This window comes from Manis javanica, chromosome 13 (genome assembly GCF_040802235.1).
Source record: "Manis javanica isolate MJ-LG chromosome 13, MJ_LKY, whole genome shotgun sequence".
Taxonomy (NCBI): domain Eukaryota; kingdom Metazoa; phylum Chordata; class Mammalia; order Pholidota; family Manidae; genus Manis; species Manis javanica.
In genome coordinates this window covers 131,196-146,462 of record NC_133168.1, presented here as the reverse complement: position 1 = coordinate 146,462, position 15,267 = coordinate 131,196, and the positions used below count along the sequence as shown (strand labels likewise).

General features: G+C 43.4%; 2 protein-coding genes across 8 annotated transcripts in view; one reads left to right on the top strand and one right to left on the bottom strand.

Moving 5' to 3' along the window:
* The first annotated feature begins 1,870 nt into the window (after window positions 1–1,870).
* CCN6 (cellular communication network factor 6) overlaps window positions 1,871–15,267 on the top strand; it is a 14,777-nt gene continuing 1,380 nt past the window's right edge. Inside the window, exons 1-6 of one of the 5 annotated variants that reach the window (XR_005059728.2) lie at window positions 1,875–2,094; window positions 4,697–4,994; window positions 8,714–8,956; window positions 11,855–12,048; window positions 13,063–13,215; window positions 14,692–14,858. Coding sequence is in view for 3 of the 5 variants with exons in the window: in XM_073220760.1 (XP_073076861.1) it covers window positions 2,047–2,094; window positions 4,697–4,994; window positions 8,714–8,956; window positions 11,855–12,048; window positions 13,063–13,344 (1,065 nt within the window). In the remaining 2 variants the exon portion in view is untranslated. The other 4 variants (XM_037012320.2, XM_037012322.2, XM_073220760.1 and 1 more) reach the window with 4 other exon arrangements.
* TUBE1 (tubulin epsilon 1) overlaps window positions 14,581–15,267 on the bottom strand; it is a 15,849-nt gene continuing 15,162 nt past the window's right edge. For all 3 annotated transcript variants that reach the window (XM_017658779.3, XM_017658780.3, XM_017658778.3), the window contains one exon: window positions 14,581–15,081. In XM_017658779.3, the coding sequence (XP_017514268.2) occupies window positions 14,923–15,081 (159 nt within the window). In that variant the 3' untranslated portion in view covers window positions 14,581–14,922. The remainder of the gene's footprint in view (window positions 15,082–15,267) is intronic.

Genomic DNA, 15,267 nt, shown 5'->3' with positions numbered 1-15,267 from the left:
AGCCTTTTCAGTTTTTAATTACAGATGCTTAGTGATTTGTCTCCCAGGAGATGATACAGCTGCAGAGGGCAGGGACTGAGTGTGTATTATTGACCAACTACAATCACTTAATTTCAGCTTTTTATCTGTTACGTGAAGATGGTTAATACTACTTTTGCTTAACCTCACTGAGCTGTGAAATTTAAAAAGATAGTACATGTTAAACGTCCCTGGATATCGTAAAATGTGTTGCAAATGCCATGTCTATTTGTACATTACAAACTGAACACTTGTGAAATGAGGTTCTAGACAGATTAGCATTGTGTTAAATGAGATAATAGAGGCAAGGCTTAGAACTGGATGCACATTGTGATGGTTCTTGGCTAAAGTTGAAGATGGCAGTGCCAATCTCTGAAAATACTGTATTCACTTAGTCCATCCATATAGGCTTTAAGTAGGTAAATAGGAGCATGCCCGTGGCTGGAGATGTCTAAACACCCTGGATAGTGAATAACCGGAATCGATCAATTATGTACACTTTGGGGTGGGGGATGGGGTCCTCAAAAATTAGTTCTCAACTAAGATGCTCCTTTCCTACCAAGAGGTGAGGACAGAGGGTATGACACCTGCCCTGCCTGTGGCAGAGAGATTGCCGAGGGACACAAGATATTTCCAGAGAAGTGGCTGCTGCCACCAGCATCTCAAAGAGCAAACACCAGTGTGCCTTTTGTCAGCTCAGACACTGTGCAGATCGGTGCAGCATCACACGGGAACAGGGGCCGCTGGAACAGGAGGGGTGTAGCTGAGGAGTATGCTTGTCTGGGTCTGAGATCTGCTTTCCACGTCTGGCCAGAAACGAGAAATTATCTATTCTGATGGCCGATGGCCGAGGTTGAGCATGAATCCCAGAAGCTGGGTGTTAAACCAGAAAGATGGAAGTAGGTCACTTGGACCAAAACAGACACATTTTCCTCTCTAGGCCCATCTAGGGTTTGTCCTATTTCTTAGCAAACGGAGTTGATGCTGTTAACTATGTGGGATATTCCTTGTTTGGTGTATATGTAATTACGGCAAAATCGACTGCTTAGCAAGCTGCGTAGTTTCTGAGTCTCAGGGAGTCCCTCGTTCTCCAAGGACCCTGGTCCCATGCTGGTGGAACCCAGCTTCCCCAGACCCTCGGCGCTAGGCCTGCATGTAGCTGTCAGTGTCCTGAACAGACCCGGGGTGGCGGGGGGTGGGGAGCGGTGAGCTGAGGAGAGGGAGGGGAGCAGGAATGCTAATTAGGGAACAGATCAGAGGGAAAAGAATAGTCCCGAGGATGAGGGCAGGAAGGTGGCCGCGCACCCCACCCACAAGAAGACAAAGCCCCTCACACACCCACATCGAGATACACGAACAAAGAGCACGGTGGAGAATGTGGGACAAGCAGAAGTCCCCGGATGAGCCTGGACCCCGGAGGTGGGCTGGCGAGCACACCCGCCACCTCGGGGGTGAAGATGGGAAGAGTACACATCCATAATAAACGTTTTTTAATCTTAATTTGTTAAGTGCATGATTGCCACTAGCGTAATTGGTTCATTTTAGCCCGCAAACGGGGTTAACCTCACTCTCAACTGCCATGGGGCTGGGGCCGCCCAAAGGGGCTTCTCTCCCGCAGACACCCTAGGGGTCCCCCCCGTGTTCCATCCACATTTCCCTATTACTGTGCCCCGGTGTGGGAAATGTGTGTGACAGGGGTAAGTACCAGACGGCGTCGGGCTTAGGGTTAGGGAATCAGCAACTGGACGGACCCGAGGAGGGGGCCCAGGGCCGGCCCAGGAGGAGCCCAGGGCGGCCGCGGCAGGGGCCAGGCCCGTGCTCTGTGCTCCTCGCGGCGGCCGGCAGCCCGGGCCCGCGGCGGGAGAGGCTGCGGGGAACACGAAGCCCCGGCGGTCCCCGTTTCCCAAGGGCAGTCCCGCCGCCCCCGCCCGGGGCGCGCGCCCCCGCTCCGCGCCCGCCGCCGCCCCGCGGAGGTAAACAGGAAGCGGCGGCGGACAGCGCGGGTCCGCGGCGCGCGCGGCGGCGAACATGCGGGGCGGTCTCCTGTCGGCGCTGCTCGTCGCCGCCCTGCCGCAGGTGCGTCCCCGTCCGTACGCCTCCCTGCCGAGCCGACCGCGGGTCTGGGTTCCTCGGGTCCGAGACAGGAAAGGAAGACGGGGGGAGCGGAGGGATGAGGTCCTGGGGAACGCGGCAGGGGCAGGGCCGTCCTCCTCGGCAGGGGAACCCCTGTGCTCGCCGAGTGTCTCGTGGACGCGGTGGTCGCCTTCCTACCCGCGCTGCGCGAGCACCCCGGACGCTAGGGGCGCGCGTCAGGGCGCGGGTTCCGGGCTCCCGGCCTCCGGGCTTCGGCCTCCGGGTTCTGGGCTCCGGCCTCCGGGCTTCGGCCTGCGGCCTCCGGGCTCCGGCCTCCGGGCTCCAGCCTCCGCGCTTCGGCCTGCGGGCTCCCGGCTCCGGCCTCCGGGCTCCAGCCTCCGGGCTTCGGCCTGCGGCCTCCGGGCTCCGGCCTCCGGGCTCCGGCCTGCGGGCTCCGGGCTCCGGCCTCCGGGCTTCGGCCTGCGGGTTCCGGGCTCCGGCCTCCGGGCTTCGGCCTGCGGGCTCCGGCCTCCGGGCTTCGGCCTCCGGGCTCTGGGCTTCGGCCTCCGGGCTTCGGCCTGCGGGCTCCGGGCTCCGGGCTTCGGCCTGTGGCCGGAGTGAAGCAAGTGAGGGGTGAGCGGTGGTAGGCAATGTAAGCGCGGAGTGGGCATCGGATACTGCAGGGCCTCGTAGGGGAGTGCGAATTTTACTGGGAAGCCACCCCGTATGAGCAAGGGGTGACATGAATTGAGGTACGATTGACATGTAAAATGATGTATGTATTCAATGTATACAATGTGGTGAGTTTGGGGATAAGTATATATTCATAAAACCGTCACCACCATCCAAGCCATGAACATATCCATCACCTCCCAAAGTTTCCTCCTGCCCCCTTCATTTTTTTCCCGTAGTAAGGACATTTAACATAAGAGCTACTATTCTCAGCAACTTTTAAGTGTACAGTATTGTTAGTTATACGTGCTCTGCTGTGTAGTGGATCCCCAGAAAAATACTTCCCTTGCATAACTGAAATTAATACCCTTTGATCACCACCACCCCACCTCCCCCTCCCCCCAGGTCCTGGAAACCACCGTTCTACGCTCAGCCTCTGAGCTTGACTATTTTAGTTCCACATGTAAGTGAGATCATACAGTATTTGTCTTTCCAAGTGTGGCTTATTTCACTGAGCATAGTGTCCTCCAGGTTCATCCATCATGTTGCAAGTGGCAGGATTTCCTTCTTAGACTGAATAATATTGTGTTGTCTGCATTTAACACATTTAATCTGTTCATCGATGGGTGGACATTGAGGTCATTTCCGTATTTTGCCTGTTGTGCGTAAAGCTGCAGTGAGCACAGGAGTGCAGGTATCTGAGATGCTGATTTCAAATCATTTGGATAAGTACCCAGAAGTGAGATTGCTAGGTTGTATGGTATTTCTATTTTTAATTTTTTGAGGAACCTGCATACGGCTTTCCACAGTGGCTGCCCCAGTTTACATTCCCACCAACAGTGTAGGAAGGTTCCCATTTCTTACCATCCGTGCCAACATTTGTCATTTCTTGTCTTTTGGATAGCGGCCATTCTAATTGGTGTGAGGTGGTATCTAATTGTGGTTTTTATTTGCATTTCCCTGATGAGTGATGCAGAGCATCTTTTCATTGGCCATTTGTATATTTTCTCTGGAGAAATGCCTATTCAGTTTCTTTGTACATTTTTTACTTGGTTATTTGGTTCTTTTGGGGTGTTTTTTGGTCACTGAGTTGTATGGGTCCTGATATATTTTGGGTTTTAACTCTTTGTCAGATAAAGTTTGCAAATATTTTCTCCCATTAGGTAGGTTGACCTTTCATTTTGTTGATTATTTCGTTTGCTGTGCAGAAGATTTTAGTTTGATGTAGTCCCACTTGTTTATTTTTGCCACTTTTATAAACTAAAAATCATTCTGCTGATTGGAGAATACAGAGGACAAAGCAGGAGGCAAGGAGAACCTTTGGGAGACTCTCATCATCTAAGTGAAAAATATTGGCAGCTTGGGTCGCTGTGGTAACAGTGGGAATATTAAGACAGGAATAGAGTGGGTACATTTTAAAGATGTAACCAACAAAATTTACTGATGGGATTGGATGTACATATAATGTGAGAGAAGAGTCAGAAATTACCTTCATTTCCGAATATTCCAAAGTATTTGGAAAAATGAAATTGGCGTTTGCTCAGACAGGGACATTCCCGAAGAAGTAGATCGGAAGGAAAGCTGTGACTTTACTCTTGGTTCCGTTAAGGTCGCTGTGCCTGTCAGGTGCCTGAGTTCATGGGGAGAGGTCGGCGTGAGAGGTTCGAGATATGTCAGAGGGCTTAACCGTGGGGCTCCGATGTTCAGAGGGTGAAACTAGCAGAGACCGAGAGGATCAATCAGTTACCAAGGAGTGAGCGCCCGACGTGTTGGAAGTGGGGCAAAGAGCAGGTCAAGGGGGAGGGATTGATGCGGACTGTCACTGCAGCTCACCACACTGTATCCTCCAGTCTGCGGGGTGGTCTGGTTCTCTAGAACCTCTGAAATGAGTTTGAGGAGTCATTTCTAACATCACTTTTATCATCAAATGAAGTTCTGCTGCAGGGCACAGGGCGCTGGGCCCTCGGGCACAACACCTGAAGGCAGGCCTGGGGAGGTATCGCCGGTGCCCCCCCGCAAACAGTTCTGCCACTGGCCCTGTGAATGCCCTCTGGAGAAGCCCCGTTGCCCCCCTGGTGTGAGCTCCGTGAGGGATGGCTGTGGATGCTGTAGAATCTGTGCCAAGCAACCAGGGGACTTCTGCAATGAAGCTGACCTCTGCGACCCCCACAAAGGGCTGTACTGTGACTACTCAGCAGACAGGCCTCGGTTCGAGACCGGAGTGTGTGCACGTAAGTGACTCTGGACCTCCAGAACCGTTGAGTCTAGACATGCTTTTTCTGCAATTGTTAATTTGGAATAACCAGCTGAGTTGGGCTAAATATGAGGTTGGTTTAGTTTTTATGCACCAGTGGGCTGGCCTCGTCACACTGGGCAGGCACCATGTGAAACGAGCAGATGTTGACACATTTAGACTATTTTTTTGGCATTGAAGTGGTCCTGCAGCTCCTCAGGTAATTGCTTTTAATGATAAAAATAGGAGAAATTATGTAAAGTCGGACTTCTTGAAGTGCCCCAAAATGACAGCTTTTGTAAGTACTGTAAGAAGCAATCTGGATTCAGCCTTTTCTGTAACTAAAAAGTAATCTTGCTTAAAATATAAGGATGTATATCAAATATTCAGACATACTGCTTTAATTGTAGCTTCCGAACTAACCATCAAGGTTTTGTACTTTTTGCTGAAGCAGATTTGTTAAGGAAAAAAAAAATATGGTAAGGGTGCCTCAGATCACAACTGGACCTTCAGCTTTACAGGGCTTAGCTCTGGAGACACCGTGACAATAGTTTAGGATGCTAATTTATCTAGGATTAAAAATAAAATTTCTAGGGGAAGGGAAATACTTGGGTCAGCTGGGCATTTTAGTCACTCTATAGGGAAGTCCAACTGGGAAGGCAAATATCTACCAGTTTGGTCGTGAGCAAGTCTTTGGATTAGGACTGAATGCACAGAGCTGTGCAAGCCTGATAGCCTGATGACTCTATCAGCACCATTACATTGGTTAAGAACGTAGGCTCCCATTCTGGGCTCTAGCTGCTGAGTGATGGAGTTGCTTAACCTCTCAGAACCTCCGTTACATCACGTGTACTTGTTATTTTATAGAGTTGGTAGGAGGATCGAATGAAATAGTGACACAAAACCCAAAACACCAGCACAATATCTGTATGCAGTAGACTCTCAAAAATGTTAGCTACTTGTGGAAATTCCACAGGGAAAACACGACGTATTTGACTCTGGCATTCAGGACACTCCTTTTTCCAAGTCAGGGAAAGTTATTTCACCCATAGTTCACACTTAGTGAGCTTCCCCTGTGACCTGGGAACACGGCGGGGAGGTGTGTGTAGGATACCAGCCCCACCCTCACCGTCAGCTCATCATGTCAGACATCTTTCCATAGCTAACTTCACATGCAGTGTGATGGGTATTTCAGCAGGGCCCAGACTGAGGGTGCAGGTGGAGATCCTCTGTAACTGGGGTCACAAACTGGTCCCCCAGAGGCTAATCTAGCTCACAGCCCATTGCTGTAAAGGACGCTCTACTGGAACACACCCACTCGGTGCCATACAGCCTTTGGCTGCTTTCCAATAGCAAGTCCGCAGTGGTCAGAATACACACTGGTGGTCTGTAAAGGCTGAGATATTTATCTTTGGCCCTTTATAGAAAATGTGCTAATCTATGATGTGGAGCAATGGTTTTTAAACTTTCTGGTCTGAAGACGACTTCTTTAGTCCTAGAAATTAATGAGGACCAAAAGAGCTTTTGTTTATGTCTGTTAGTATTGAATGGATTAGAAATTTTAAAATATTTACTAATTCATTTAAAAATAACAAACCCATGGCTAATCAACAGGAATAATGTTATGAAAAAAATTTATTTCCCAAAACAGAAAAATTTAGTAAGAGTGGAATTGTTTCATTACGTTTGCAAATCTCAATAATGCCTAGCTTAACTGAAGATTGCTAGATTTTCACATCTGCTTCTGTTTCAATCTGTTGAAATATATGAAGGGAATCCAGACTCACACAGGTAATGCCATTGGAATAGGAAGGAATATTTTAACAGACTTTTCAGATAATTGTAAATAATCTTTTTTGACATTAAAACTAGATATTACATTAAAACTTGAACTGGTAGTTTCTTAAAAAGCAGCTCCATCATGGACTCTGAAACCACATCTGTGAGTCGTCAGATTCTGTGGCACTGAAACACCCAGGTCTCCCCTCAGGAACAGGTCCTCCCCTCCTGCGGGTGTGCGGTCCCTGCGTGTCACCGTGAGGCTGTCCGTGCAGAACGAGGGTTTGTAGGTGTTTCAGACGTTGATACCCTCAATTATGCAGTATTTTTTCAAAGTCATATAAATCAATACCAGTGTCATCAGAAAAGTCTACCTACTGGGTGGCTGTAAAGATCTCAAAGGCGGATACAGGTTACCCAGGACTCTAATTCTTGCTTGCCACCTTGAATTCCATCATTGGCAACAGACACTCTGTTGTTTCCCTTGAAGTGCCAGGCCCGCTCCTGATGTTCAGGAGGTTGCCTGCCAGATACTCAGGTGTGACTGACCACGGTTTACCTGTGAGTCACCTCCTCAGGTGAAATTCCCAGTGAGGTGGCCAATCCGGCCTATACCTCAGACCCCAGCACAAGTGCTTTTCTTCAGGTGATGACTGCCCTCGGTACAGAACTTAGCGAAATGTTGTATTTTAGTTCATGTGTTGTCACATGGGATATTAAAAAGATAGGTATTTGATAGTTAAGATTTAATACAATCAGTCATTTTTACTGTCATCAGGGACATTCTTAAGTAAAACAGCTTCTTCTAAGTCCATGTGCATGGCAAGGAAAAATACAGTGACTGACCTGTACAGTTTGACTGACGCCAAGGTGCCAGAAGCAGTCTCAGCCACCAATGCTTTGTGCCATCAGTGCAAAACCAACACGGTGGGAAAGTCAGCCATGGCTTAGATTTCTGAAAAAGAGCTTTGACCTTGAGGATCTGAAAGGGCCTCAGGTACTGGCAAGGGGCCACACTTTGAGAACTGCTGACCTGGGTCAAGAATACATCTCAGAGGAAGTGAGTTTCCTCCGATTATCTTAACAAAAAAATCAGGTGCTGTGCAGTACAGTTATTAAAGAGTACAAGTTCTTCAGCCATTCATCTATTCAACTTCCAAAGAATATGTCCTGGCTTATTGTTGGACATGTGGGGAAACCTGGGTCTCCCCACCCACCAGGCATCTCTCAGATTTACAGTCGTTATCTCACCAGTATATTAACAGTGATTTTACTTATTTTATTTTTTAATTAAGGTATCATTGACATACAATCTAATGAAGGTTTCACATGAGCAACATTGTGGTTACTACATTCACCCATATTATCAAGTTCCCCCCACACCTCATTACAGTCACTGTCCACCAGCGTAGTAAGATGCTATAGAGTCACTACTTGTCTTCTCCGGGCTGTACCACCTTCCGTGTGACCCCCTTAAATTGTGTGTGCTGATCATAATGCCCTTTAATCCTTTCCCCCTCCCCTTTGGTAACCTCTAGTTCCTTCTTGGATTCTGAGTCTGCTGCTGATTTGTTCCTGAGCATACTACCCTTTAGCTCCATCCATGTTGCAAATCGTAGGATTTGTTTTCTCCTTATGGCTAAATAATATTCCATTGTGTATACATACCACAGCTTCTTTATCCATTCATTACTCATAGTGATTATAAATCAACTTTACTCCAGAACAGGGCCCGTACTTGATCCGAATTCTGAAAGTGACCATTTCGCAGATGCGTCATTCTCAACCTTTTACATGTGAAGGTACTGTGAAGGACCTTCCAAGTGGGGCCTAAGAAATTGGGAATTATACTTCATAAATAGGATAGCTGTTGCCTCTGTGGTTTGTAACGGGCAGTCTCAGACTACCAGTTCTGGCTTCTTTGGCATCTCTTTTCAGACCTCGTAGCTGTGGGATGTGAGTTCAACAGGGTGCATTACCGGAACGGCCAAGAGTTTCAGCCCAGTCCCCTGTTTAGCTGCCTCTGCGTGAGTGGGGCCATTGGATGCACACCTCTGTTCATACCGAAGCTGGCTGACAGTCCCTGCTCTGGGGCGAGAGGTGGGAAGAAGTCTGATCGATCGAACTGTGGCCTGAGACCGTTCCAACGGCAGCTTTCAACAAGCTACAAAAGAATGCCAGGTGCTCCTGAGTACAGCTGCTTTTCATGCGTGACTTCTTGTGGTTTCTTTCCCATTCCTTTTACATGCGACACGCACTCAGCAGATACCTCTGGCCAGTGGTCAGTGTGAGGTTGGCTGTCACTTACTCAGTCCCTGCCGCAGGAGGTATATTCTAAGCATCTGAAAGGTAAACTGTAATGTTTTAGATCTTTCTAGTAAAATATCCCAGTATTTAAAATTAAAAGCTCTACTAGGTCAGAAAAACTCTTTTCAAATCTTACTACAAATGCACCAAATATTGTTCACATGTACCCTGGATAAACTCTTATTTGTACTGTTACATTATGGGTAAGAAGTGTGAACCACTCCGTTCCCAAACTTTTCAAAGGCAGCTTTTCTACATGATAAAAGCAGAAATGGAAGGCTACTGATTAAAAATATTTGAGGAAATGGTTTGAATTTGCTCAAAAAATAGCACACTGGTGATATAAAAGTATCCTTTCATTCACCCTGAAAATAAAGCTGTGCGATTACCACCTCTCTTTCTCTAAATAACACACACACAGGCATTGTAAAATGGGCTTACAGAGGTGTGAATGTAGTCAGGAATGTGTCGTGAGACACTTTGTCACTCATCTTGAGCACCTGGCGATTCAGTCAGTGTGTTCATAGGCCTTGTACCTCTGGCCTCTCTAAGCCAGCATCTGACTTAAGTGCCAGGGCATTCTAGGGACAGAATTTAAAAAAACACCAGTAAATAAAGCACACTTGAGGAAGGACTTGATATTGATGCCTGGTTATTTTTCACATTTCTGTTTTCACCCAAAATCAAGAATGCCTTTTTTTGAAATTTAGGTCTTAGTGAATGAAAGGTGCCATGGAAATATGGAAGGAGTATTTATTGTGCTAAAAACTCTCAAGTTCACTTATGTGGAAATGTAATAAAAGGAACTATAATCAGAGAAATGAGTTTCAGATATGTAAAAACTGCAGTGGATCTGTGGGGCTCCGCGGGAGTGCTCAGAGCCCAGGCATGAGCCTCCCCAGGCAGTGGGCTCCCCTGGAGAGCCCTGGGGCCGAGTTCAAGTTGGTCTTCCTGGTGTAGCTACGGCAGTTGCCGTGGATTCGCTGGGAACCTGGCCGCAGGTGTCAGATGGTCATTCCTGGTGGTTAGAACTTTACTACCAAAAACCAGAATCTCTAAAAGTGCTCTCTGTAAATGAGATTTTAGGTCTAGATGTTTCAAAGAAAGTATACGTCCAGCCTAATGTCTATCCTCCGCTTAACTGTGAAACTGTATTTATGAGCCCAAAGAAGAGTTTGGCTTTTAAAATTAAGCACAGTGACAAACACTTCAGGTACACTTGTGGTAGTAATTTGTATGTTCAGTTAACTGCAGACAGTCTGCAGTCGGAGTCCGGCTTCTGCTCGGTTGGCGTGATGCATGCAGTGACATCACACCCTGTATGCTTTCTCACTGCTCACCAAACACTGAACTTCTACTTTAAAAAATCTCTTCTCATTTTCTTTCTTTTTAATGAATGTTAAACAAATTCCTGAGCTGCAGCTCTTGGCTTAACTTTAAGTGGGGTAATTGGTAATATGATAATCTAACATACCTTTATTTATTGCAGATGCATGCAAGGCTTTTAATGTGCTTCCTGCGTTGAGGTATTTAAACTGTTGCCTGCCTTCCAGGTATCTTCACATTTCTGCTTCCTCTCCCTCCGTTGTCTGTGCAAATGCAAGGTTCTGCCTCAATAACACTGAGAGCGGTAGCCATTGTACACAAAGACAGCATGTACTTCAAAGGGACTGACATTTCCTATCAAGAAGGCATTTGGGGGCTCTTTTAGAGTTTAAAAAATTGACTTTTAGGAGTAATGTAGCCACACTTTTGCTCTGTTCAACTGCAGACACAAATCACCAACCTTATTCCCAAAGCATCCATTTTAGGATGCATATTAACCTTAAGGAAATGCCAAGACAGTAAACCAATATGCAGTTTGCTTAAAATGAACTAAGGGGTAGATTTATTTATGAGAACAAGGAGCTCCCAGTGGGTTGACAAGGGGGTGTCAGATCATACCCTCCTTTATATTCTCAGTGTTCACCACCTTCCCTTTGTTTCTCCCAAGCCCAGGCAGCAGAGGTGCCTCCATTTATCTACCCACCTACCAGAGATCCATCCATCTCATCTATTCATGCCCCAGTCTTTTTTTTTAAGTGACTTGAGATAGCTAAGCCAATGGGGATAATAACCACAGACCTGATACCATAGGGAATATAAATTAAGCTGAATGAAGAGAACAGGTTACATAGTTGTCATGACTTAGTGTATGATCATTTAGACAATTTCAGTGTAGAGTTTTCCAAAAAAATAGATTGGTTGGTGGTCGGGGTGGGGGTTGTGGGCAGTAATAACTGGTTTAATAGTCTAATTCTCAAATACAACCTTTGTATTTTAGATTTTAATGTGTCATGAAATTTAACATTTAGACCACAATGTTCTGATTAATATCTTGAATTCCCTAAACCTACTTGTGTCTATTTCATTGACTGTTGGAAATGGTATCAAGCATGAGGTAAGAGCCAGAGAAAAGGCAAGTACCCAGTACTTACACTTAAGTTTAGTACTCAGAGGACAGGCTAATGGGCACATTTACTCATACAAAGAAACTATTTTATTCCTCCCAAGAAATAGGACTGTCACACTTGACTGAAAGGCAATTCAGGGAGTGGGAAAAGGACAGAATTTTGAATTAGACCATAGGCTTATTTTATTCTGAATTACATTATCTAAAAATAAGGGTTCAGATATATTAACAAATAACTTAAAAATCATGATTAAAAATTTTCTATCTACACGAGTATATATATGTAAGTCTACACATGTCCTTTCCCTCCTTTACTTTAGCTTATAGGAATCTCCCACTTATTTGGAAAAGAGAATGTCTTGTACAAGCAACAAAGTGGACACCTTGCTCCAGGACCTGTGGGATGGGAATATCTAACAGGGTGACCAACGAGAACAGCAACTGTGAAATGAGAAATGAGAAAAGACTGTGTTATATTCAGCCTTGTGACAGTAAGATATCAAAAATAGTAAAGGTGAAGTATAAATAGATTTAACTTCATTGTAATTCAGTATTAAGAGATTCCTGAAAAATGCATGTGAATGTGTTTTAGAGAGATGGACAGTGGTTCTTATAAAATCACATTATAACTCACAAGGTCAAAATACCTCAGAGAAAGCAGATACTTACTTTGTTAGCTGCACTTTGTGCGGAAAATTTTACCAAGCAGAGAGGCAGTGTTAGCTGTTCATTCTAGATACCCGAACAGCTTACTAGTGTGGGTCCTGAGAGGCCTGATGCGCTGTGGCACCCTACTACCTACCATGCTAAGAGTAGATCCTTCTCAGATCTGACATCTTTTTCCTGTGTTCACTTTATGTAGTAGAGTCAAAGCAATGGATAAGAATTTGGTTATTACGTAATTATAAAACACATTTTGTTCAAGAGTTCTGACCTTAGTTATTTATCACCAACTTGTAGGTAGAACCACACCGTTTTCAAAATGCTTTGTGCTTAGACAGTAAACTTGCCAAAGGATTGTGATAGAATAACATTGCTGCGTATAACCAGAGCTGGTCCTGCTTCCAGAATGAGGCAAGATGACGGCCTCAAGAGTGAGTTTAGAAACACTACAAAACCCTTCTCATGCCCGTTATTACGTGTCATATTAGGACAATACAATTTTAAAGGGATTAAGGTATTCATTCATTTATTCATTCACTCAAAACTGAGCTGTTAGGGAATTTGCTAGGTAGGACATGGCCCTTGATATTAAACAGAACAGATTTTCGTTTATTGTAGAACTAACCGAAAGGCAGCTAGCAAAAATCATTGAGAGTAGTCTAATATTGTGGAACAAGAACAGGCAGGACAGATCTCTGGTGAGAGGATTTTAAAGGTAGGAAAGAGGGTGCTGAAGTCACTAAGCAGCTACGATTAATGCCCTGAAAATTATTTTACCTGTGTTTGTGTTATAAAATGTTCTATTAAGATCACTTTCCTAAACTATTATAATCAAACTTTAAAAATAACTTACGTATCTTTTCAGATCCCCAAAGGAAAAACGTGCCAACCCACTTTCCAGCTCTTGAAGGCTGAAAAATTTGTCTTTTCAGGATGCTCAAGCACTCAGAGTTACAAACCCACTTTCTGTGGGATATGCTTGGATAAGAGATGCTGTGTCCCTAATAAGTCTAAAATGGTAACTGTTCAATTTGAATGCCCAAATGAAGGGTCATTTAACTGGAACATGCTGTGGATTACATCTTGTGTATGTCAGAGAAACTGCAGAGATCCAGGAGATATATTTTCTGAGCTTAAAATCCTATGAAACTACGCATATGTGGGAAAAGTTGTTTTGCAACCATGTCATTATATAAAAAAATTTAGAATGGGTTTAAAAGGTGATAAATCTACTTTATTGGTTTAAAACAGTAAGAATGCCTACGTATTTTCAGATGACTGTATTAAAGGCATTAGAAGCTTTTAGAAAGTTCTAAAAATGTATGTAAATTTGAAAACCTTAAAATTGAATGTTTATTTTAAAATGTATCTTATACCTGTATAATGCAGATACTTGATTCTATATATTCCATATACATAATGGAAAAATCATACAATTCACAAGGAAACATTTTATTCTATAAAATAATCTGGAATACTTTGTTGAAGATATGTGAAAAGCTTACATTTTTAAAACTTTATCTCTACTTTGATATGTAGCCTAGGCTCTTTTCAGATAATCATTATAGGGTGACCAAGAGTCTGTTTTAAACCTTAAATAGTAATAAGATTAAACAATAAATATATTTATAATTTCCATTTCCCTATCCTAAATATTGATTTAGAAGGTATCTTTTGGAAGGAGAAAAGATAACTCTTTGGGCCACTGTTGATAACTGTAATCTAAAAGTTTTTATACCAGTACTGTAAAAAATTATCTTTCCAAGATAAAGACCAAGAGCAGTATACTTACTTTTAAAAGAAACTTAAAAAACATAACAATGAAGAAACCATACAACAGATTGTTTTGGCTTGAAAATAAACTGTTCCTAAAAATTACTTCCTTAAATGATAAACCCACCTATGGATTTGAAATACAAATTGTGATTAAGGATAAATTAATCTTAAAGAAATAAAATGAAATTATAGTAACTGAAACACTTTGACTAGATTGTAGATTTACTGCAAAGTTGAAAGAAAGTATCATGCTTACTAATGTTGTTTGCTTGTGTAAATGGTGACTAGCAAACAATAAGTAGCATTAATTAAAAATATGGACATTATTAAAAAATCAACTGGTTTGATTTAAAAGAAAGCATTATATTGGTAAAGTAATTTAATACAAATACATGTTAAATGTAAATTTTTTTATTCTTCTGGGTGCAAACAAGCTGTTAACCAAGAAGAAAGTCTCAATAGTTGTCATAAAACCTGTCCTGGACGTTCCTGGATACACAGACAAGTATTTATATTGTGTTCTACAACCTGTACATACTTTCGAAGAATCAGAATTCTTGACTCATACATAGAGTATGAAAACATAAATTATCAATAAACATAAATATACATCTGTATAAGATTTTTATTGAAGACACAATTGTCACTATAAAATATGCCTAAATACAAGATGATAAATAAAGCAAAATGTTGAAGAACTCTATTCTCTCAATTTTAGAAAAGGGGAACTTCCTGAAGACAAATGTCTGAAGAAGATACTAGGACTTCACTCATTTCACATACTGGCAACATAAGAAAATTATGATTACATGGAAACCATTCTTTTAGAAAAAAATACTTCCTAAAACAAAAAACACAAACTGGGCTTTCTGAATCACAAGAAAGGTAAGGTGACCAAAAAACAATATGAAATTAAGAAAAAGTAAAAACTATTTCTGGATTTCTGTTGTCACATAGCTATGGTCAGTCTAGGTAAATCTTCTATAGGCATGCTTTTTGTGTCATCCAGTTGGTTATATTCCTGTATGAGTGTTGATAAAGAGGACACAGCTTCTGTGAAACAGCTTTCTTCCATCCCTTCAACTTGTAGATAGTGATGAAGATGAGCCTATAAATAAAAAACTGGATAATGTTGACCATTTTCAAGAAATGTAATACATACTACTATCCTATAATGTAAATATTCTTCATTAAAATGATAGTTCACTCAACTTTACAAGAGAAATGAGGACTCAAATCATACAAATTTATGAGATTTCTCATTGAGATAGTCTGAGTAGTCCTATCCTCTTCA